This window comes from Neopsephotus bourkii, unplaced genomic scaffold (genome assembly GCF_033783945.1).
Source record: "Neopsephotus bourkii isolate Nb327-2 ecotype Australia unplaced genomic scaffold, CSIRO-AGI_Nbou_v1 NB_1292, whole genome shotgun sequence".
NCBI classification, from domain to species: domain Eukaryota; kingdom Metazoa; phylum Chordata; class Aves; order Psittaciformes; family Psittacidae; genus Neopsephotus; species Neopsephotus bourkii.
In genome coordinates, this window is record NW_026901776.1 from 2,919,670 (window position 1) to 2,943,351 (window position 23,682).

Consider the following 23,682-nt stretch of genomic DNA (forward strand, 5'->3'; position numbering starts at 1 on the left):
TGCTCTTAGATTGCTTCCACAAGGGGGAGAATTTTGAACTACAGTCTATGCCTCTGGTACGGTGGTTCAGCAGGCACACAACAAGAGGCTGGGAGAGCTGGAGATGGAGCTGGAGCTGTGCCACAGAAGAGGTTTGGGTGGGTTCTGGGCAATGAAGCTACCTGTGAAGCAGGAGAGGGGCTTAGGGACAGAGGTGTTCCCTGAGCTCCTTTTGAGCTGACTGGCATAGCCACTTTCAAGTTCTGAGCACCTGATCCAGTAATTCTCAAAACCAACAGCCACCAAAAAAAACCCAAACAAACAAAAAAAAGAAAAAAAAACCCAAAAAAAACACAAAACCCAAACCAAACCCAAAGCCAAACACAGAAATAAAGCCCCCAAGACAAACAGACCAACAAAAAAAAAAAGACAAACCCAAGTTGCCAAACTCATTACATTGTTGAACTGTGAGCAGACTTGAGGAGTTGGGTAAGAGAGCAAAAGGCTCCTGTAGGTGACAGTTACAGTGACATAAATGATAAAACCCTCCCATGCTAGTTGTGGTCTAGGCCCTCCTGCTTCTTTCAAGACCCATGACAGGCACCTCTTCTGGTCACATGGAGGTTCATTCTGCTGTGTGAACAAACTACCTCTCTCCCCAGTGAAGTCTGCCTTCAAGGTTATTTTGCAACTATCTTTTCCCAAACACTGCCCTACCTTTGGTGAGGCACACAGCGCACTCATCCAAGAGATGAGAGAAAACATTAAAGCTCAGCTGTATCTTCAGATTTACTCCCCCCCCACTCCACCCCACAAGTAGTTTGATGCCCGTTACATAAGGATCTTGTTGTATTTTAAGCAAACCCACTTTGGTCAGGGTAATAGTTGCTTCTCTTACCACAAATCATGCCAGCAGCTCAGCCAGTGATGGAGCGTTGATCATCTTCTTGTCAGTTAACCAAAAACCAGAATTCGTGCATGCAGAATCAACCCCAGAATCAAGATTAGCAGAGTTTAGTTTTCCCTCTTTCCTTGCAGGTACTTTTGAGGGGAGTGGGGGACAAGGAAAGAACTAGCTGGGTACTCCCAAGCTGTCAGGCTGAGACATCATTTACCTGTTTCTGATAGGGTCAAAAGCAAGTTGGTGTAGATACTGCTTAGAGACCAGTTAGACACAAGGTGTTGAAGCAAAGCCCATACACCTGGATGCCATATAACCCTAAAGTAGCTTTATTAATCTATAATTTAATAGTAGACCTATAAAATAATTACATTATACTTAAAGCATTTCTTAATTTTTTTTGTTTTCACTTACTTATAAAACAAGAATTAAATACAGTTTTAATCATTAAAAGCTCAACTCAGTTTTTACATAAACAAACACAGCTCCTAGAAGGAGCTTTAAGCTGCAGCATATTCATATTGCAAACTGGTGAAAAACCCAGGTAGGGCATAGCTTAAAGGTAAAGGTTCTTGCACATTTTTCTTAACTGAAGTCGCTAGGGTGCTTTTCTCTCTAGAGTCCAAAATGTCTGACTTTTAATTTCAATTTATTTATTTCAAGTGGAGACTGAGATCCCTGAAGTCTTTGCAGACTTCAGCTATTGCTGCCTTCCCCCCACCCTTAACACTTAAGCCTAGACAGAATGGTGCCCATTTGGTGGTTGGTACAACACTGGCAGTACAACAGCAGCAGCCTCTAAGGTAATCCCTGCATGAGGAGTCTCCCTGTGCACTTCTGACACGCTGAAAGATCACAGCAGAAAAGCTATGGCTGTTCATGTAATAGGGCTAACAGATCTGCTCAACCTCATCCTGCCCATGCCAATCCCCATAAACCGCTTGGTAAGCTCTGGTGGAGCTCAGTCCTGAAAGCCTCTTAGGGCAGCCTGTCTCACATAATAGAGACCTGTGGCACTGAGCCCTTAGCTGGTGACAGTGCTAAACACATTAACCCCTTCAAGCGGCTACATGTGAAGAGGCTGGAGAGAAAGGGCTCCCACAGCAAGCTGGTTTCACTAGCTGCAGATGCTGAGCTGTGAGACATGCATCAGGGAGTCAGCATGTCATTTTTAATTTGTAAGCTTCAGACAATTGAGCATGCACAGGCTTTGGTTTGGGAGAAGGAGCTGGTTTGTTTTCAGGCACAGGGTTTTAATGCAGCTGGGACTAATACAGATCGTATCTGTAACAAATGGGATAAATGGGACATGCTAAACTCCATCAACTGAATAACAACATAGCGTGATTTAAAACGAACTTCAAGCATTCACCAACACTGATTGTGTAGGACTGAAAAACTGAGTGGACCACCAGTACTGTTGCAATTACAACTTACTCTCTCCCTGCTCCTACAGCTGTGACCCATTCCAGCACCACTGACTGATGGGTTTGTCCTTTAACACTAGCACATTAACATGACTTCCAATCATGGGAGAGACACCACTCCCAAAACCTGATGACACTGATGTAGCTTTTGTATTGAGTCCAACAATGACCAAATTTTGTCCTTTGTGCGACAGTGCTTTTATACCTTAAGGGAAACAACGTTCCTTTAAGTGTTCTCAGCTCCTCTCCCACTACCCTCCCACCTTCCTCTGTCTACGCAGGCATAAATAAAGGTCATAAATGGATGTCCTTTTTGAAGTAAGGGACACACCTATATCTAGCACACAAAACCCTACTGAAAGCCTAGTTAAACTATGCCCATTTTAAGCTAGGCAGCTGACCCAGCATCCGAGTCTCTTTGTCAACATATTTTAATTTCTGGCATATTCTGCCACAGAAAAAATATACATGGCTAGGTCTATAATACTTTAAACAGCTGTTTACCATAGCTAGGTTACAAAATAAACACTGCTGCAGAGACCACGTGTTCAATATACTCTAACCACAACAGCATCAGAACCCACCCTCAGTCTGCTCTGTGGTTGCAGTGGCTGACCCAGCTCCTCACCCTCTTCCCCTCGCTTCTTATCTACTATTCAGACAACAAGCCGGAAATGTCTGTCATTGCACATTTAAAGTTGTCTTAAGGAGATGAGCCTCATCGAAGAGTCTCACTTGCTTTTCGCACGTTACTCTCCCTCATCTGCATCCCCCAGTCCTGGGCAGCATCCCAGTATTTCAAGTGGGAGCAGCAAGCTCAAAGCAGATCAAAGCATGGGAAAGGTGGTTCTTATCTTTTGGAGGGGACTGGAGTGTAGGGCAGAGGGCATTACTCCACACAGTGGAAACATTTAATGCTGGATTCAGCCAACTGGTCACTTTTAGATGATCAATCCCAACTTCTGGGAGCCTGCTCCACTCCAGAAGATCCAACTGCCAGATGATATTGGAAATACAATGAAACTTGATGGTGAAGTGCCTAACAGAGCCCATTAAAAAGCACTATTCCAGTAGGCAAGCAACAAGGAGCCTTTCCTTGCTGGAGAGATGCCTCCTGAGGGAAAAAAACCACACACACAAAAGAAAAAGGAAAAGAAGAAATAAACCAACAAAAGGGACAGTCTGTTCCATGGAAGGCGAGAGGCAGCAGTAAATCTGATGGGAGCCAGACCAAGCAGTAGCTACACGCCTGCTCTCACAGTTTGCCCGAGTTGTTAAGATTCACAGACATGCACCGGCACTGCTTGACCTTCTGAATTTTCTTGAGTCGAAAAGGTGGGTCCAGCTCCGGGCACTCCAGCTGCACAGTCGAAGAGGTGACCTTGTGTGGCTTGCAGAAAGCACAGGACTGGAAGGACTCCTCCTCCTTTTTCACGTGCCGGGGTATGTAGAAGGAGTTGCACTGCCCATAGCAAAAGCGGTTGATGATGGTGCGGCTTATGCAGCCCTCCTCGCTGACAGTCTGCCGCAGGGGCTGTGTCTTGCACCAGTCGCTCTTGAGGTACTTCCTTTCGGTGACCACGAGGGCCTCCTGGCTGGAGGCCAGCACCTCCTTGTTCAGCTGCTGCCTCCGCTCGGAGTGGTTGCTGCTGCTGTCTTTGTAAGGGGAGGGGATGGCGCCTGCAGGACGGTTTTTCCTGGTGTCTGTTACTCGAACCAGTGCTGCCATCAGAAATACGGACAAGGCGAATTTCCAAACCATCCTGCAACAGTAACACAAGTAGCTGTTAGCGGAGACACGTTTTCAGACCACAGAGCTGCAACGGAGTTGAACTTTGCGCACACTTATAGAAGTGGAGACCTTACCGCCTTTGTAATCCCACCACTTTTCCTGGGAGATTAGCTCTGTTCTAGCGTGATTATTTATCATGAAGATGCCAGGCCCTGTGCAAAGTCACACCGCTTCCCCTTCCCCCCACACCAAGCTCTCCAACTACTTGCTTTTCCCCCATGGGGACACTGCTGCTTTGATCACTGAAGCAGTGATTTTACAGAGGCTTCAGCCAGAAAGGTTCCCTCCTACTCTCTGAAATCCTAGGCCAAACAGCTGGGCAAACTCCTGGCTAGCAAAGGCTCAGGAGACTCCTGCCAATACTGTGACAGCTGATTTGGGGACAGCAGGGGAAAGGGGAAAGGAATACCAGGTTACACAAGGTGAATTCCCATCTCCCTCTTCAGCCCGAGTCCCTGCCCAGCCTCGTTCTACACAGAAGTAACAAGAGGTGTCCAAAAGCCTATTTTTATTGTTTTAAATTGTTTCTGAAGTTTCTTGGGGCTTTCATGGCACTTACAGGATTGCGTTTGTTGTCTTTGTGGGAGGCTGAAAACTTGACGGATTTATTCTTGCAGTAAGAGGAAATGCTTAAGCACAACTTTGAGGACTTCATTACTGCAACACTCCTTAGGCATATGGTTTAAGAAGGTTTGTAAACAGGAGAGAATTCAATATTTATGTTAGATGTTAAGGAACAGGGTAAAGCATAAGCCAGTTGCTAAGTTAAAATAGTCAGCCAGTTGGCAAAAATATGTTTTCCTATGGTTGTCTATTAGGATTTCTTGTTCTGTGGAGCATCTCTTACCAAGCTCTTGGATTTCCATCAACTATTTGTCCAATTCATTTTAGTAATATGTCTCGAAGCGCTTCTAGGATATTAGGGTAAATGTACTAAATTTCCTCATGAAGTCAATGCTCACCAGTGAACTGCCACAACTCATTCGACAGCTCATTTCACACCATTCTCCCTGGGAAGGAAAACAGAAGGGTGCTAGGGTGCCATAAGTGGGTGCACACCAGAAACTTCCCATTTGAAGGCAAGAACACTTCAAGTCTTTTTAAAAGTTCACCTTTGTTTTTAATGGACTGTATTTGTATAATAGCACACAGATGACAGACTCACCCTCTCTTCCCAGCAAAGCTTCAAATCCTACCAAGTAATGATTTTTTTTTCCCTTTAAAGAAATGCCAAGACAAAAAAAACACCATCACAACGGTAAATACAGACACGTCTAACATTATAGACACTTGAAATGCTGCACAAGTACTCCTAACATGAACAATCTATTTCCCCAAAAGCACAACAGCAATAACAAATCATTTTTGCCTAACAAAGCAGACCAAAAGTATTTAACCCCCGTGGAGATAAAGAGAAGGAACTACTTGGCAGACAAGGTGAGATAACATCCATTCAGGTGATTGTCTTAAGTTTACGAGATCTCAGTGCCTGACTAAATTTCTAAGGGTAGAAACTTAAAGTGCTGAAGGAAAGTGCTAATCCTACAGCTGTGAAAGGAGGGTGTTGTGATGCATAGCTACATTTCACCAGAAACAGCTTTAAATGGAAGCCAATATTTCTAAATCCCAAATAAGGTCATTCATCTGCCCACTGACACCCTCTGCAGCCATGGGTACTTTAAGTCAGTGTCCTATTTTCACACTGCTCAGCATTCAGCACACAAGTCCAGAAGTTTTGTCCAGAGTCTTTTAAATGAAGCAAGACTAGACTTGGCTTTGCTTGCAGGTATTATCGCCAAGACCACTGGATGTCAACCCACACAGCCAGGCCAAAACCTAATCAGGTAATTAGTTTCAGTTGAATATAGTGTTCCATGCTTCCTTTCAAACTGTTCTCATGTTATTCTGCACTGATGGCTGCATTTCAGTAGTAGATAAAACAACTGAACCCCACTGCTTTGTGTTTTATATAGAAAGGGAAGGAAAAAACTCAGGAGTTACAAGCCTGCACCTTTTAGAGAAAGACAGAGGTGAGCTCTCCACAAGGTGCCTTATGCCAACATTCCTCACACATACTCTTCTATTCTTCTCTTGAAACACAAGCCCACAAAGCAATTGTGATAACTCCTTCAGGAGGGAATTTGGCCCTTTTCAGCAGGGATATGGCTGCTCCAGTCTTCTCTGACCTTGTCTGGGAAGAGGATGGTTCAGGTCCAGAAGCACATCAGAAAGAGACACACTCTTTTCCCCAACCACTCCCCTTTTCTTTAGAAAACCCTGTCTTATCACATCTGCCCTTTCTCATCTCAAAATGCAAGTTGAAACCATTTCCCTTTCGTGTCAAGGATGGGATCAAGTACAAAATCCTATGTAGGAATTCAGGAAAGCTGACAGAGAGCTAACAAACAGCTCTAAGTCTGCAACACAGAGAAATATTACAGTAGCTTTCTAATTATTGAAATAGTTTTATGTAGGCATGAAGAGCCATTCAACAAAATAAGTAGGATTTATTCAGTAAGTCTATGTTTATAACTAATAAAGCATTGTTAATCAAAGCCACTATTGTAATGTTATAAACCAAATGCTGCAGTACACATTATTAGCAAGTACTTTTACAGACAGGTAGCAATGCACCACCTATTTCTGTCATTGATCCTTATCAAATCTGGACTTTAAAATATTTACATAACAGAATAATAATCTGTTTTACACTAGAAGGTCAAATGTGCATTCTGTCAGATCATGGAATTTCTAATCACAGGGTTGCCCCTTACTAGCCTGCAAATCACCCCTTTCTAAGCCCTGGCACACAGATCCCCTATTCAAGCAAGTAAGGGTGCAAACAAGGTCACCTGGTGCCAACAACATGCCAAGGACTACATATATTTTCAGTGCGCACATGCAAAGAGAAGAGGAACCTAAGTATTCTTAGAGAAAGAGCATTTTGGTAAACTCAGTCTGAATGCAAAGCAACATGGGGAATGTTGTCTATCTGAAGACAGAGTGGAGTGAGAAATGTACTGGCGAAGAATCTGGCTTCTGGCAAGAACAGGGAAGTTCTGACCTGCTTAGATGTCACAGAATTGAACAGCATGTGGCTGAGACCAAGTAAGCAAGAACTGTCTCAAGAGACCAATGACTCTAAAACTTGCACAAATGCCAGCCTGGGACCACCATTCCTGCTGCATGGGGGACTCCCAATGGCAGAGGCGGTGGGAGCTCCCATGTGAAAGTTTCTAGCTTCTTCAAGCACTTTTTCCAGCTGCTGCCATGTCTCCCCACTGCTTTTTTCCACTGCATGAACTGGGAAACTTAACTAGATGCCAAATAAGGCCCAGCTGCAATTACATTTCACATGCTAAGCTTTTATCTCTTTGAGATAACGAAATCAGCATCAAGCATGAGTTCATAAACTCATCAAACCCACCATGCTGGAGCTCGGGTATCAGGTACCCAAAGGACAGTAAAAACTCCTTGGCCAGGAGGCAATATCCAGCTCTGCAATCTCGTGAGGTCGGGGCACTCAGCTGGGAGGGGAAGACCCAAGATCACTGTGTCTGCCCTTAGCTTTATTTCTTCTTTGTATCCAATTACTGTGTAACATAAAATATCTACCAGCGCAGGCTCCCTCTTGCAAACTGACCTTCTGGCCCTATAATTCATGCATTCTTGAAAGCAATCCAGCTCCAGAGCAGGACAGGCAGTAGTGTAACCCCCAAAATAGCCTATAGTTTTGTGGTTAGGGCACTTCCCTGGGAATTGGAGTATTGGATTTGACCTCAGAATTCACATGCATCATTTCTGGAGAAGTTCCCCAGTGCACAAGTTAGTGCTATGGTCTAAAAGACAGGTCACAAGGTAACAGCAGCGCTCATCTGTGCTGAGAGACTGCTCCACTGTTTCCTCTAGTTTTCAAAGGCATGCCCAGTTTCTCATCTCAAGATGTAGTTTCTTACAAGGAATTCCTGTTTCATAGATCAGACTATTTCAGGGTTGCAGGTGGACAGAAATAGAGAGGGATGTAACTGGAGGATTGCAGTGATTTTTTTTTTATGTTAGCTGCTCAGGCAATCAGCAGGTGTGAGACCCGTTTGTTTGTTTTAACATGCAACACCTACAAAACACTCTGCATTATCAGCATTCCTGGAAGCATCCAACTCTGATACTGGTATGACACAATCATCTCCTCTTCACCAGGCCTGCCTGGGAAAGGTTCAGAAAAAAAGCCACAGCCAACGGTATAAGAAAACCCCCAAAACCTGCAAAACCTTTCTTAGCAGGGAACTTGAAGGCCTACCTGCTTACTCACAGGATGGATTCACCCTGTAAATACATGTGGAAGAAGATTCAGTACTATTAACCTATCCTATGCCCATCAAAAGCACCGTAAGAGCCAAGGCTGGGAAGATGGCAATCAAATTCAGAGTTGCTTTACTTTTTGAAAATTGAGTTTAATGAACAGCTGAAGAGTTTGCCTTAGAAAATGGTTTCTCTGTGACTATCAGCAAAAGGCAGACATCATAAACTACATTAAATCAGGTACAGTTCTGTGGCACGGCACATACAGCAATACATTTGACCATGTGCATCACTTTTTTCCAGCTTCCATCCTGCAAAATGCATAGTCATGAGAGCTCTCCTTTAGGATCAGCTATTCAGCTGACTGTGAGAACCCCTGCTAACAAAATCTTTTTTACTTCCCATTTACTTTCGCAAGTCAAAAAACAATCTGAATAAACCAGCCCTATGTATATTAATGTAAGAACATGGTGTACACGGTTAGTTCTCAGCATTTAAGATGGGACGCAAGAAGTGTTCCTTGAAGACAAGCCAGGCAGTAACTTTTCAAAGAACTAAAACTTGGCTCTAGCAACAGATGTGGGAAGCCAGGAAATATCAGATTCTCTACCAGGAAGCCAAAAATGCTATTTATTTAATTTATTAATGGCTAGGCATGATTTTAATGGTACAGTGTTCACATAAAGACTACACAAATCAGGCATCTTTGTGCAAGGGAGGTATTTGGTGCTAAGTTATCCCTTTTAAGTATAGTTTGGAAACTGTTTCTCCAGTGCCTCAATAACACCAGCAATAACTGAACGCTGTACTGTATCTTTCTTTTTGTGGAGCCATGGTCCTCTTAGTAAATCATTCCATCATTAATAGATTCTCATTACTAAATTGCCAAGACTGAGGCCAGCGACAACAACTAAACATGTAGGAGGCAGGGGGGAACTAAACTCAAAAAAACCTCAGAAAACCCAGTACTGCAGCTAGAATGTGTTATTCAGATATTCAGATACTGCATCTTAGCAGTAATGAAGAGTTACCATGTACTAGGAAGACTAAAAATCACTTTTTAAAACCACTGCACGCAATACCAGAGGGAATAATTGCTTAAAAAACAATAATTAATGACATTACAAGCAGAAGTTTTTCCATTCTTGCCCTCTAAGAACCTTCTATAGTGATCTGAGAGAAAGCTATTTCATTGCATCACAGCCCTAGCAGTTGGTGGTAGAGGGAGAAAACATTTCTTTCAGACTTAATAAACTCCTTGTACCCTTGCTGGCTGGCTTGGATGGAGATCCTTCCTCCTCTCCATCCTTCGCTCTCCGTCCCAGCAAGGAGATCCACCCTTCCCTCTCCCTTGCTCCAAACCCTTCTCCCATAGAGGCTCAAGCGTGTCCACAGGGAACATCACGAAGCTTTAACAGAGACAGGAAAGGTCTGCTTGCAGGGCGGATGCCTCGGGAACCCCACCATCGCCTCCTGGCTCTTGTTCCGATTTTGAAATGGGAAAGTGGGGCTGGGTTTCATCCAGCCCACACTCTTCAGGAAAAGAAGCATTTCTGCATCCTGAAGTTCTCCTTGTCAAGATAGTTCCTGAAGACACTAAATTTAAAATATTGAAAAATAGAGTACATCACTGACAAAACTGAAGTACATAGAACAAAGACACTGGTGGGAATAGTCTATGATAAGATAAAGCTAGTTGTAAGCAACTCAGAAGATGTTGCTTCATACTAATTTCAGCTCTTACTACAGATTTTTGTAATCAAGAGCTTTATCTTGAATTTACCCTGAAAAAGTTGGGTGTTTAGAAGAATTCCTGGTCCGTGCACAAAAATATAAGAGGAATCAAGGACTTGACCAATTACTCCTGTCATATTCACTTATGTGTAACGTATCAGATAGATATGGTATTTTTTGGACAGGAGCAATTAAAAAGAAAACTCACCCTTGGCACTGAAACTAACCAGCTGAAGTGTTGGGGTTTTCCTTCATTTTGCCCTTTATCTTCCTTATCTATATTTTACTGCCTTCAGAAACTAATGTTTGTAACCACTGAACCATTCCTTCTTTCAGGAACTTCAGACAAGCTCATTTGAAACAGGTCTGAATGCAGACACTCACTTCATCAGACTTAAGAAATCACATTACTCCACTGCTCCTCTTTGCACTGTCCTGCCAGGAAGTATATCAATTTAAATATTGTATTGCTGATCTATTATATTAGGCTCTCCACAGGCTGAATCCTTCTTACCTTGCACAGCTTCCAAACCTGTGCTTCACTTTATTTTTTTAAGTAGTATTAGCATTGGAGGAACTGAGAGAAAGTTTTCATTATTTAAAGCCAGGACAAGGAGTTTGTGAGAAGAACGACTGAAGAGTTCAATAGCTGAGATATCAGGTTTTATCTATTATATCCAAGATATGAACTAGAGTTCCAGAAGACTAGAGAGGGGTTGAGAGGGAGGGAACTGGTGAAGCCAGCCATGGAATTTTTCTTTGAGATACATTCACTAACACTTGTATCCATTAAATATCATTAAATAAATACCATTGCTTCTCAAAAAACATATACATATAACAAAGGCAATACTCGACTAGAAGAAAATAGTGAAGGAAACCATGCTCCAAATTTGGAGGGGGGGGGAAGTTAAAGGCTGAATGCTAGCCAGGCAGTACAGTGAAGCAAGCCACTATCAACTTCACACTGCTATGTGTTTATCAATGGCAAAAAATTCAATTCAACAACTCTGTCAGCATTTGTCATTTTAACACAGGAAAAGTAAAACAAAGAGGAGGAAGAAAATCTGCAAGAAATGTAAAAGGTAAGTCATCCTCTGGTAATGCAGCAATGCCATTTTTAGGAGAACGTGAATATACAGAACTTCAATTGAATACTGTAACAGGTAACTGGACAAAGGCTTTTTGGAATATTGTTATGATTAAAACTCCTAATTTCTGTCGCAATTTCAGCTTCAGGAACTTGTGGTTTTAGAGCCAACCACAGACAAATATCTGCCTGGTGAGCACATGTGAACTGTCCCAAGCAGAGTGAGATGTCCTACTCGGAAGTGTCTGGATAGTCATCAGAACTGGCAGCACATGCAACACCAGGGAAAAAGGGGGAGTGGGAGGAGGGAAAACCCCACAAAATAAAAACAGATTTCTGCTTGCCGTCCATGAGGTTGGTTTTCTTTCTCCCAACCTGGTTTTGGAGAATGCTACAGTCAGGGGTGGGGGAACAAACACAGAGAACAGCTTTCTGGAAAAGACTGAGAGTTAGCTCTTCTCTGAACCTAAAACATGTCTCTTTGCAAGAGTGAGCCAGGACATGGTTCTCCTTCTCAGGGCTCCTCAGCTTTTCATCATAGGATAAAGCACCCCAAATAGGCAACTCAGTTCTGTTTGCACATGAACCATTGTCCAGCAAGCAATAATAGCCTACAGTTAACTTCATTCTCCTGTGCAGGAGGCAGCTGGTACAATCCTATTTGGCTGTGTTTCATTCAGGAGAAAACAGCAGACTTCTGCCTTTGGGAAACTAAAAACTAAATCAGAAGGGAAGCGGTGGCTTGAGCAAATGTCTTTATTTGTGACCATCCCTCAGTCTGTTGGAAAGGAGGACAGTCAATACAAGAATGCGGAAAGTTCAGTGTTTAAATACAATAGCTCATTTCATTGCTTCCTCACTGGAGAATCGATACTACAAAAGGCTATTTTGCAATGAGTAGTCTCCATTATATTTTTGTTGTTTGCATGACAACAGAACATAGAAATCCTATCCAAGACTAGTGCCTGACTAAGCAACACAACTTCAAATGTTCATAGACTAACTTGGTGAGCAACATATGGTGGGACCAGCACTGAGCACAAAGGGGAAGTGAGTTACTGGAGGTCAGAAATTAAATGAGAATGGACCATTTCCATGTCTTTCAATTGCACCGCATGGCACCAGTGTTCTTCTTTGCGCTGATCAATCAGATTTGTTACCCTTAGGCAAGCTTTTCTCTAAAAACATTATACTTTTGTATACAAAAATAGTTCTGTATGAAATTTTCCCATCCAGTTTCTCTGAGTTTTGATAGAAGAGAAATGGAGTTATGAACTTTATTGCCCTGTAGCCTCAAACAATGCACTATTTCCAGAGCACGCAGCTCATTTTCTAGCTCACCATAAGAGAAAAGACATGCATCACTGTACTTGCACCACTCCCAGAAGAGGACATTTGGATGAGCTCTGTTCTGGAAGAAAACTGAGGCCTGTATATTAAAGCATCATAGAAGTGCTCAAAAGAACTTCTGCTTGTTTCTCTTAATGGCTAGAAAAATGCCATTACTTCTAAAAATCAATAGGTGGCATATATGTGTATATGAGAAACATTAATCGACAGAGAAGTAACATTTCAATTTTCCAGGTATTCTGGGAAGTTCAGACTTTTGTATTCTTTCAAGCTCTCTATTCAAGATGCTATCCTCAAATACTACATTATGACTCTTAAAGTAGTCACATTCCTATTTGAAACATCTAAAATGTTATTAATGGTCTAGGGTTTATATTTTCATTGTTTTTAAGCCAATACCCTATTTACAGAGTGGAAACACAGATGGTTCAAATAAGAATTGCTCTTATCTCAATAACCTACAGGCTAGTCTTTCTATTAGGTAGTATGCAAGTTGCAAATTCCCATACACACAAAATTCCAGCTATGTATTCCACTATTTTCCAATATGTCTCCTGCAAGAACTATTGCAGCTGTATTTTCATAAAGTTGTCCTAAAAATGGAATAGATTTACTGCTTGAAGAGTTTTTAATTTACATTTATGTCTGCTTAAATTTGCTTCACAAAATATCAGCCTTCCCGACTAACACTTAGAACAGTTCTGGCGACAGAGTGCAGAAGACCTGTACTAATGTGCAAATAAAACAAGTATTAAGCCCATTCAGCCTGTTAGCTGCACAAACATGTACCTGCCTTACCAGAACTATTTGTTTCCCAGAAAAGCATTTTTCTCCTTAATGAGGCTAAATATAGGGAATCCTCTCATCTTTTTTTGCCTTTTCTTTGGTTTATAAGCAATATCCAATGACATATCTGACAGTTCCTCACGGTTACATTTTTTTAATCCACTGACCAGATTTCAAATAAGTTGGGCAGCAAGGCAGTTTTGAAACTCCTATTGCATTATGCTGTGTTTTCTCCTAGGGTATACAGGAAGGCATGAAAAATATTTCACGGAAGCAGAAGGGGGGGACCACAAGTCAACATCCTGTGGTATCCAGTTTGGTACCACAGGAGGTTTGAATAGTAAAGATGATGTTTAAGGTTACTGTGGACTGGCACACAGAATACATCCATAGAAAATCAGCGTTCACAAGCTCTAATATTCATGCGTAATACAAGACACCTTGAAACAATAGCGGGTCACCTCAAAGTTTTTAAAGCATTCTCTTGCTCAGGATGTAAACTGGCCCAACAATTAAAACAATTACTTGCATTATGTGTAGCTGGAAGCCACGCAGGAATGAGTCACCACTGCACACCATGCATGATATTACCCCTAGACTGATCCTGTAATATTCTGTATCTCCCTTTGTTCACAGACTTGCTTGGAGAGTTACAAGATGTTTTCTTGTTTCCTTTAGAACACCAGGCTTCTGACTGTCTTACTTCTGCAGTGACTTTTGGAGGATTAACTAATGGCCCATCAGAATCCCTGATTAATTACTTTTGTTTCAGGTGTTTAACTCTGCTGTGGGCTTTGCTCTGAAAGGAAGCCTGTTCATTAGAGGTCTCATACGAGAAAATTCAGGTATGCAACTGAAATACAATTCAAACCTGTGGGGGCTTAGAAGCATAGCAATCACATGCTCTGATGGTTGGTTGTATATGTGCATATGCAAGCCTGTAAGCAAATATGGCATCTGGAGTTCAAAACCTTCAGAGTTATATGGCTTCTTGGCTACCCTAGTACATGCATCAGTTGATGTCTTGATGCAAATTCTTCAGTTTGGAACTACTCTGCCCCTTATTTTCAAGCTTTTTTTTTTTTTTTGTAGGATTAAAAAAAAAATAATTATTATTTATTTAACTACACATCTACTGGTATTTCCAAATTGACAGTAATGTTTATGACTGTCATAGCTGTCAGCTGGAACAAAATAAACCCCAGCAGCTTAACAAGTGTCAAAAGTACAGAACTTATGAGGTGTTATAAAGTCAGGAATACAAATACAATTGTACTTAGATTTCCACTATCAGCATAAAATGCTAAATACCTTAACATTTCAATATCACTTTCTAGGTGTACTGGAAAATGTATAGCACATAGAATGAACAGACAAGCTACAGTTTACTCACTGTTATAGGCAGTGTGTGTCACAAGAAGATGAATTTTAAGTTAAATGCTACAGGATGACCTGTACAACAGGAAATTTCACATCCAAGTACTGGAAACTTACTCCATCCCTCCCACTTCACACTGATGGCAACACGTGGCTGTCCCACATCTATGTTCTTGTGGCTTTGATTCATGCTCTACTCAGTGATTCTCCCTCCGTCACTGCCCAAAGAATGTAAATATTTGTTCTGTCTGTATTCTGGTTTACAGACTTGGCCCATTATTGAATATGAAGGCTGTAATTTAATCATAGAAGGATCTGTTGCCACACATAAACTGGGATTTTACGTTTTATGACTTGGGCTTTGCAGAGCAGCCGTCTCCTACTCAGCTCCCCCTCTCCTTGCCCATGACTGAATTATAGTTCTGTCTCTAATTGAAGCCTAGTATTATTCTATTTCACTTCTCCTGAGAGGAAGAGCAAAGCTATCATTCTGAACACACACCAAGCCACAGGAGCCTGGATGAGGTACTCTAATGACAGGTCCTCCTACACAGCACATTTGCAGTCTTTCTGCTAATTAATTTGATTTCCTTTGTCTAGACTAACATAATACAGCAAGTTATGCTCATTTAAAGGAGGATTGTTAGCCTTTTGGTTCACTCCAAATGAGGAAGAAAGAAGAGTCAATAGACTGGAATCCGGGGGAGTCTGACTTTGTCCTTGACTACACCACTGCTTATGTTTTTTACTTGACCAAGACTTTGTCTCCAGGAGAACCCAAAACAGCACTATCATCACAGGAGAGCCTATAATCAAAATCAGATATCGTTGGTATGTGCATGGCAAAGCAGTGGCAGTTACACAGAAGGGTTCTGTCTATGATGCACTGCAGTCCGCAGCTTTCCTCCTGGCAATCACTTGGCATTTACTGTTCACAGCTCCTGACATCCTCAGAGGGCTGAACAAACATGTAATTAAAAACACACACAAGTGGTTTTCTTCAGAGTCCCTTAACAGAAAGAAAGAAGTTTCGGTAGTGTGCTACTGGACTAGTAAATCAGAGGCAAAGCTAGTAATGGGAGTTACACGTAACACGTAACTATTTGGAAGGAGAGTTTTGACACTGATTGAAACTGTGGAGCTGAAGCCTCAGGGCTGAGTCTCAGAGCTGAGTTGCCAGTCAAAGACAAGACATGGGACATGGAATGACACATAATAAACAGATGAACCAACTTGGGATTTGAAAGTTCAGCCTTCTGAATCAGGTGGTCAGATCCAGTTTTAGGACCCAGAAAGAAATGTAACAAAGATTCCCACATCATACAGGTGCACAGTGGTGTGCAATGATGCCACACTTTTCTTAATAATAGCAGGGAAGATCTTTCCTACAACAGAAGAAGGGAGGAAGCCTACAGAGGCAACCACTAGCCAGAGCTCGCCTTCTGTAGGCAATTTCAGGATCATTGCCAGGCTGGTAACCCCAGTTGTTTGCTTTGATCAAGACTTCTGAAAACTTTCATTCCCGCTGTGTGGAGAAACAAAACAAAAGTTTCAACTTTGAACCCTTGGGGCCAGCTACTACAATTCATGCAGCACAATGGTCTTCTATGGGTCAAGGATAGTCACAGCTCCATGGGATTTTTGCATGCTTGTATTTTGAAAGGAGGCTCAGTAAAGAATTTTGCTTAGCAAACAAGACTATGCATCCTCTTTTGCCTTACTCAGTCTCAGAACAACAGGTTTTGCTTTGAGTGATTATTTCAGCTTCCATAACTTTTCTCCAACACAAAACTGAAGAGAAGCTCCATACAGATCAGACCAGTGATTTGGGCAGCATAAGAACATGGGTAATGTCAGAGTGTCATAGAATAGCAATCAGGAAAATCACTACAAAAAATGCACCTAGAAGAATGACAAAGCTAAAAGTAGCTCACCTGTTGAAAAATGTTAACTTTGCAAAACCCATTTTTCTTAGAGGACCCTAAGAAGCTCCTAATTAGCACAAAGAGTGAGGAATACTAATTGCCATTTGGCAAAACTGTGCTCATTAAAAACACAGGGCACAGTTGTGGGCTTTTTCTTTTCTTCCTGCCCTCAAAATCCAGCTCCTGTTTTACAATAGAAATGACATAAAAGGCTACATCAGAGCAAAAGCACAGTTTTATATCTACATGTTTGTTCTAAGGCTGAAGGGGAGAACTCTTAGCTTAGCTAGAAGGAAAAAAGGAGTGAGAATTAAATCATTAAACTGTATGGTTTAAACACAATGGTACTGCAGACTTTAACAAGGAAAGGAATCAAGAGAGGAGCATCTGAATTAATAGAAACAGGCCTAAAAAGGCAAGCTACTGAGCGGATTTACAGCATAACAGTACAGAAGACAAAGAGCTCATCTACATAGCACAGTTCTAACTGTGATCCTCTTTATGATCCTCTCTATGACTGTTCTCCACCCCTGTCAAAAAAATATTATTTAAAGCTGCTTGCCAAATGCATGGCAAAGCATCTAACAAAAACCAGAGATGAGATTTAGAGACACTTTAGAAATAGGTGACAGGGACATACATGTCACTTGAATCAATGGGAGCAATCCAGAAAACTGTTCCCACACCTACAAGGCCTCCAGTTTCATTTTGGACTGCGACACTGCTTACACGTCTATACAGAGGTGCCTCTGTAGGGTGCTGAGATGTACGACTGGGTAGGTGGTAATGCTGTCTGCTGCCACTCATACAGAAGGCAGACAAAGCCTGAGAGCCACTCAGCAGCTCCACAACTCTCCTGCTTTATCATGCGTGTTTCACATGCACCCAACCAACACCACTGAGTAGAAGATGAACAGCATCTGGATTACTACCAGTCATCCAAAATTTAGCCAGCGTGTTTCACATGCACCCAACCAACACCACTGAGTAGAAGATGAACAGCATCTGGATTACTACCAGTCATCCAAAATTTAGCCAATGGGACACGTTACTTATCTTTCTTGTAACCATCTTAGCATCAGTATCTCCCCATTTATGAACATATGCTCAGAGTTTCAGTACTCACATAAACTGGAAATAACCTGACTCACATTTGCCCCATACTGGGGAAAAAAAACAAGAAAAAACAAAACAACACTAAAAACTGTAGAAAAGACTAGTGGGAAAGTAGAAAGCACAGAAGCATAACCCCTTCTTTCTATTAAAGCTGGGGTATTAAATACGGAACAAACACAAAATTGCTGGAATTATAGTTGGCTATAGCCAACTTTATTTTTCTGTGATTAGGCTTTGTGATATGGAGCTGAGGTCCTCAATTTTATCATCCTCCCCAACACATTAAGAAGGCCATTTGGTTTAGGTCTTTTTAATCCAAATTAAAATAACCACAGACCAAAAGACTTAAAACCTATGCCTTTTTCTATTTTACATTTCTGATAAGAATATTGCAGGACTTGTGTTCAAGTATATATTTCAGGTATATATACTCACTGTAGAACAGTGCAACTCCACTTTCAGGTAAACTAACGGCATAGAGAAAACCCTGTATCTGACCTTGAGAAATAAGCAAAACAGCAATTAATGTCAGCTGGACATATTTCTAATTTCAAGCCATGCTCCTCTGAGATAAGCTTAAATCATCTCATGCTGTCACCCAGTCCAGGGTGCAGTTTGATCCACTTAAACTATGGGCCACGGTCCCCTGTTCCTGTCCCCCAGTGGCATCACCTTTCCCCCACCCAGCACACAAGCATGTGTGCACATACCAGCACACACACACACACTCTCCTTGGTCCCTCTGTGCCAGTACTAACAACCAAGCAGCCACACAGCCAGCAAGACAAGCCTGCTGATCCAGCCAAAAAGGTATTCTTTCTGTTTTGCCAGCCAGCTTTCCAGCTTCAGGATCAGTAGTGCCGCCAGGGCCCCTGTGCCAGCCTACAGGCAGGTTGCCTTCAAACAGCTGCGAAGCCGCACCCTGATACTCCTTCCAAACCGGGGCCTGGGAACGCTGTCACCCAATTTACCTGTTTCAGGGTGGAGAATGCTAATGTAACTGGAAGGGTGTGGCTGATAAAGGTGGCGTTGACGGACAGGCTTGCATGCTTTTGCTTCCTGTATGAGATGCACGGTCCTTGTATCTACGTGGCTTGGTGTCAGGATTACAGTCTGTACCACAGCGGTGAGAGGAAATTGAATAACAGAACGTCATGATGCCCAAGGGCATTCAAGATGTTTGTACCAGCTGGCACATGAGATAGACCCTATGGGACATGCATACTCCTCCACAGCGGCCACTGGCAGCCAGGTTAGAGATGTGGGGTATTCAATTGCCTCTATTGAGGCAAACAACTCTGCCAGAACCATATTTTGCTCTAAAGACACAAGGACTTGATTTTTTTGAAGGGTCTTAAACATTACAGCTCTTACTTATATCTACATTTCCAAAAGAGGTATGCACCATTTATCTCAAGTCCTCAATGGATATCGAGTACGTAAAAAGAGGAACTTTTATCTTATCTAGAAAATGTGCTCTGCAACTGTAGCGCAAAACTAAATATTAAACTTGGAAAAAGAGGCATGTACTCTAACTGCTGCATCCTACTGTCTGACTTTTGAGAGTCTTGCCTTGTAAGTGCAAAGGTTTCTTCCACCAAGTCTTTGGGGTTTCAAGTGATTAAACACAACCACTGGTTAAACTGCACAGGAATAACCTACATGATATATGAAGCACTGATGCCTTCTTTATCTATTAGTCATATAGGCCCTCACCCTCCCTTTGCTAACACCTACCCTTGTGGGATCCTCCACACCTGATGCAGAACCTAGCACGGGTAGCAAGGTGGCTCTTCTTCCTTTGTGTGAAGATGCTACGTACCCATGCAATTAGTGCATTGCAAAATTAAGCAAACCTGAATTTAAGGGCAAGCCAACAAACAAGTAACATGGTATGGTAAAAAACATTAGAAGAAATAGTTTTCTGTTCTCTTTCCAGGTAACAGATAAGCCAAAAATGCTCATGAGACAGAATCAATCTGTGGCTAATGATCTGGGGTAAAAAAACACAAACAATCCATCAGAAGTTATAATGCGATTTGAGTACAAATATTTGTCCAACCTCCCTTTCAGAATAGAGCTCCAGAACTGTAAACAAAAGTTGCTCTCTTGTTCTGGCTATTGAATTAACATAGATTTTTGCCCTCATTAGGCAAAAGCATAAGATTTTCATGCACACAACATGGCAAGAAAAGGAGTGATGATGTTAATACATGAACAAGAAAAAGAGGAGACAAGTTTTTAGGAGCATTAATTCAGCAGAAGTCTGAAACAGCATTTTACCACCAGAGTCTAAGGCAAAGCCTTCAATGCCAAAGAACACCAGCTTGTAGCTCTGCCACGCAGTCAAAGGGTACGAACACCACAGTGACTCTGCATTCGAATGGCACATGCATATGCACAGAACCTGTGCATTAAGGTTCTCCCTTGTGACTGAATGAAGGCAGCTGCATTCTCCAAAAGCCCAGAGGATTTTGAGTATCATGTGGTGTAATGTTTTCCACTTAATTACAGCTGCATGAATGCTTAAATGTAATACACTTAATCGTCAACAGTCAGGACTAAGATCTCCTACAGGTATGAGCTCACACCATTTTAGCAATTAGGCCTCTGATTAAGAGAGGACAGCTGTCCTGCATTCAGTTTAAACCACGACAACAGCTTTAAACAAACACTGTCGAAGTTCAGCAAATACTTAACTGGCTTCCTGTATTCAGGTCCAAAAACCTGTTGAAGCTACTAGACCTTAGAAGAAAAGCATGATAATGTACCCTACACAGTAGCAAGTCAAAACCAACAGGGTACACACCCTACCCACTTGTAATTAAAATTAAGAGATGGAAATTGTATCAAGGTTGGATAAGTTAAGTTTGCAGTTCGGATCAGATGGCACACAAGCAAAGCTGTCTGCTATCTCAAGTGCGTAGCCCTTATTTTTAATAATAAACTGCCTCAAATAATATTTATTCCTCTAAAAGGAAGCCTCAGGCTCTGTACTTCACTGGCAGCTTCTTGTTAAGTCAGCTTCCACACATACACCCCACAAATTGTATATTGTTTCTATGTGCGCTGATGTTTCTCACAGTGGTCGTCACAGTAACTCATCTGTCCCAACGTGTCCCACGGTAGGACAAGAGGCTCCTCAGCAGCACCTGGAAATATGAAAAAAAAAAAACCCGAAAGAAGCTAACCCAACTTAAGTGCAACTCTCAAAAAAAAGACCCCCATCAGATCTATGCCCGCCACACTTTGTTAATGATACACTGGGGACAATCAAGGTTCTGGTTTTGGAGACTTGAAAAGAAGGCTGCACAAATACAGAATGGAAAGTGGTAGCTTATGAGCCAGTTCTGGACACCACGCTTCAGAAAAGCCATGAAGATTTCCAGAGGGGAGGCAAGGAAGGAAAACTAGAACATTTATATACACAGAAATGATAACTCAATTGGCAAGTCTGCAGAAATCAGAGATCTTTGATACAAAGAAGCAAAGACCAGAGGAGTGATATCAATAGCATTCAAATGCATAAAGGGCTATTGCGAAGAGTGAAACATGTCTTTATTTTTCATGGATGCAAATCGAATAATGTCAGCAAGTACGATTTCAGACAATATTCCTATTAGCAAGCACCATGATACAGACAGTGAGGAACTGGAATTGATTTGCCTAAGTTTGTAGACTCATCATCAAAATTATTAAGCAGAAAGTGACGCAAAGGAAAAAGTCACATCTGCAACAGATTACGTTAGATAAAATGATCCTAACAAGGAGGAGATGAGTTAGATGACTTCTCAAAGTCCCTTTAATACCCTTTTAAATAAATAGTCATATATATATTATATAGAAGAACTATTCTCCTCCAAGGAACCAACTTCCCCTATAATAGTTTTTTGCCTAGTTTTCTGTTACCTCTCTTCTTATATACCTAGTCTTTTAGGTTTTGTGCTAGCCATCACAGAAATAAATCATTCTTTTTGCAGTACACCTTAAGGTACATTTGCTATGGGGTCATTAAACCGCTGCCTAAAGCCAGCCTTATGATTAAGACAATGCAATCTGCTAATTGGGAACCTAGCAGGTTTATAATGCAGATACTATCAGATGCTTTCAGAATTAAAGGGTCAGTTTGATTTCTTTTGCTGTAGGCAGAATACACCTTTGTTTAATGCATCTCTCTGACAAAAGAGGTTAAGGCTCAAGATTCCGCAGGACGAATGTTTGCAGGACGAATGTTTTGAGTTTTCCAAATATTTAAGTTATTTAGAGGAAAAAATGCCTAGTTTACTTGTCTAAGAAGATGAATGTAATTCATAAATAATTAGAAAATAAGTTAGGTTTCATAAAGCATATTTAAATACACATAAAACACATATCCAATCTCCATATAGGGCTAATTTGGGCATGATTTAAAACTGTCTTTGAGGACTGATTTCACCACAGAGAAGTCAAACTGCTTAGCCAGTGTGGGCAGATGATAACGTGCCAATATTGTGCCATGTCATGTTTCTTCCTTTTGGTTCCTTCAGAGCCAGAGTGACAGGCACACTGAATTAGGAGGTGGCAGTGGCAGCTGCACCAGCTGATGGAGAAACCAAAGCCCACAACCACCAACTGAATGGGGCAGCTCAGTGGCTTCTCATCAGTCAGCCTCAGGATAGTGGAACATGCCCAGGAACAACCACATCCTTGAAGACCTGAGGCAAACCACAGAGGTTTGCACAGAGCAAAACATCTGTATTGTCCTCATGGCAGCAAACACCCAAATTCCTCTTTACTGTATTATATTATACATATGCTTGTAATAGCTGTAATTAACAGGTGTGGAATAGTTTGCCAACAGCTGTCATCATAAAGCTGTGGTATTTATCCTACAAACACAGCAATAGCCTTTGAAGATGTATCCACTGTCCAACCTTCCCTTTCCCACAAAATACAATAAATAGATAAATGAAATTGCTCTCAAACAGAAACTGAACACACACTGGAATGTGAGGAACTGTTCCCTTACCTTGATAAAGTCTGATTACATTAAACAGGTGGGCTGATATTGCAGTGTGTGGTTTCCTCAAAGTCAGGAAAGAGTCATTCACCTAAGAGCAACTTACAACACCAATATTGGTTATTTGTTTACTGTTATTTAGTAACTCTTATGCAGTTGTTCTCAGTACTGCTATTACTGAAAGAAGCCAGCTGCTCTGGAACATTTTTTTTAAACCAATGCTACATTTATTCTCACTTGTAACTCAATGCAAAGCAATAATCAAATAGATATAAATATGTTCATATTCTAATAAAAAGTACATCACTCATTGCCAAGGAATTACCATAGGATTGAAACAAAAAGAAAGTTTAATATAACACAGAATCCTGAAACTTTAGTACAGCAGAGGACAAGAAGAAACTAAGAAGCTTCATGCACTAAGCAACATTGCAATGTTTTCTGTCAACAAGAAGCCCCCCACACCTTTTCACTGCATCCAGTAAGCTCGGGGTGGGGGGGGGGGGGGGGGGGAAGGAAATAGGGAGGGAGGATTCTCTGGAAATATGTATTTAAAAATTATCTCAGAGGATTTGTCTGACAAATACCATCTTCAGTGTAGTGAATGGAAAAAAAAAAAACCTTCATTTAATGGAGCCAATAATTTTACTTCATGGGAATCTCAATACAGAATCCTTGAGGCTTAAAATATACAATCATTTAGGCCAAGAAAGTATCTGTCTTAAGGTAGACTCACTGATATTTCACACAGTCCATGTGGACAAAAAATATATTGCTATTAAAAAAACTTTATCAGTTTGAAGCAACTTCTTGCAGATAAACTACTATGACAGCTAACATGAAAAAAAACCACCAAACTACAAAGCACCATCAAAAGTGTTTAACGGGCAATAATTTCTAATGATAG

General features: G+C 41.5%; 1 protein-coding gene across 3 annotated transcripts in view; it reads right to left on the reverse strand.

Moving 5' to 3' along the window:
• Positions 1 to 1,186: 1,186 nt before the first annotated feature.
• The window catches only part of GREM2 (gremlin 2, DAN family BMP antagonist), a 37,830-nt gene continuing 15,334 nt past the window's right edge, over positions 1,187 to 23,682 (reverse strand). For all 3 annotated transcript variants that reach the window (XM_061365738.1, XM_061365737.1, XM_061365736.1), the window contains exon 2: positions 1,187 to 4,070. In XM_061365738.1, the coding sequence (XP_061221722.1) occupies positions 3,563 to 4,069 (507 nt within the window). In that variant the 5' untranslated portion in view covers position 4,070 and the 3' untranslated portion in view covers positions 1,187 to 3,562. The remainder of the gene's footprint in view (positions 4,071 to 23,682) is intronic.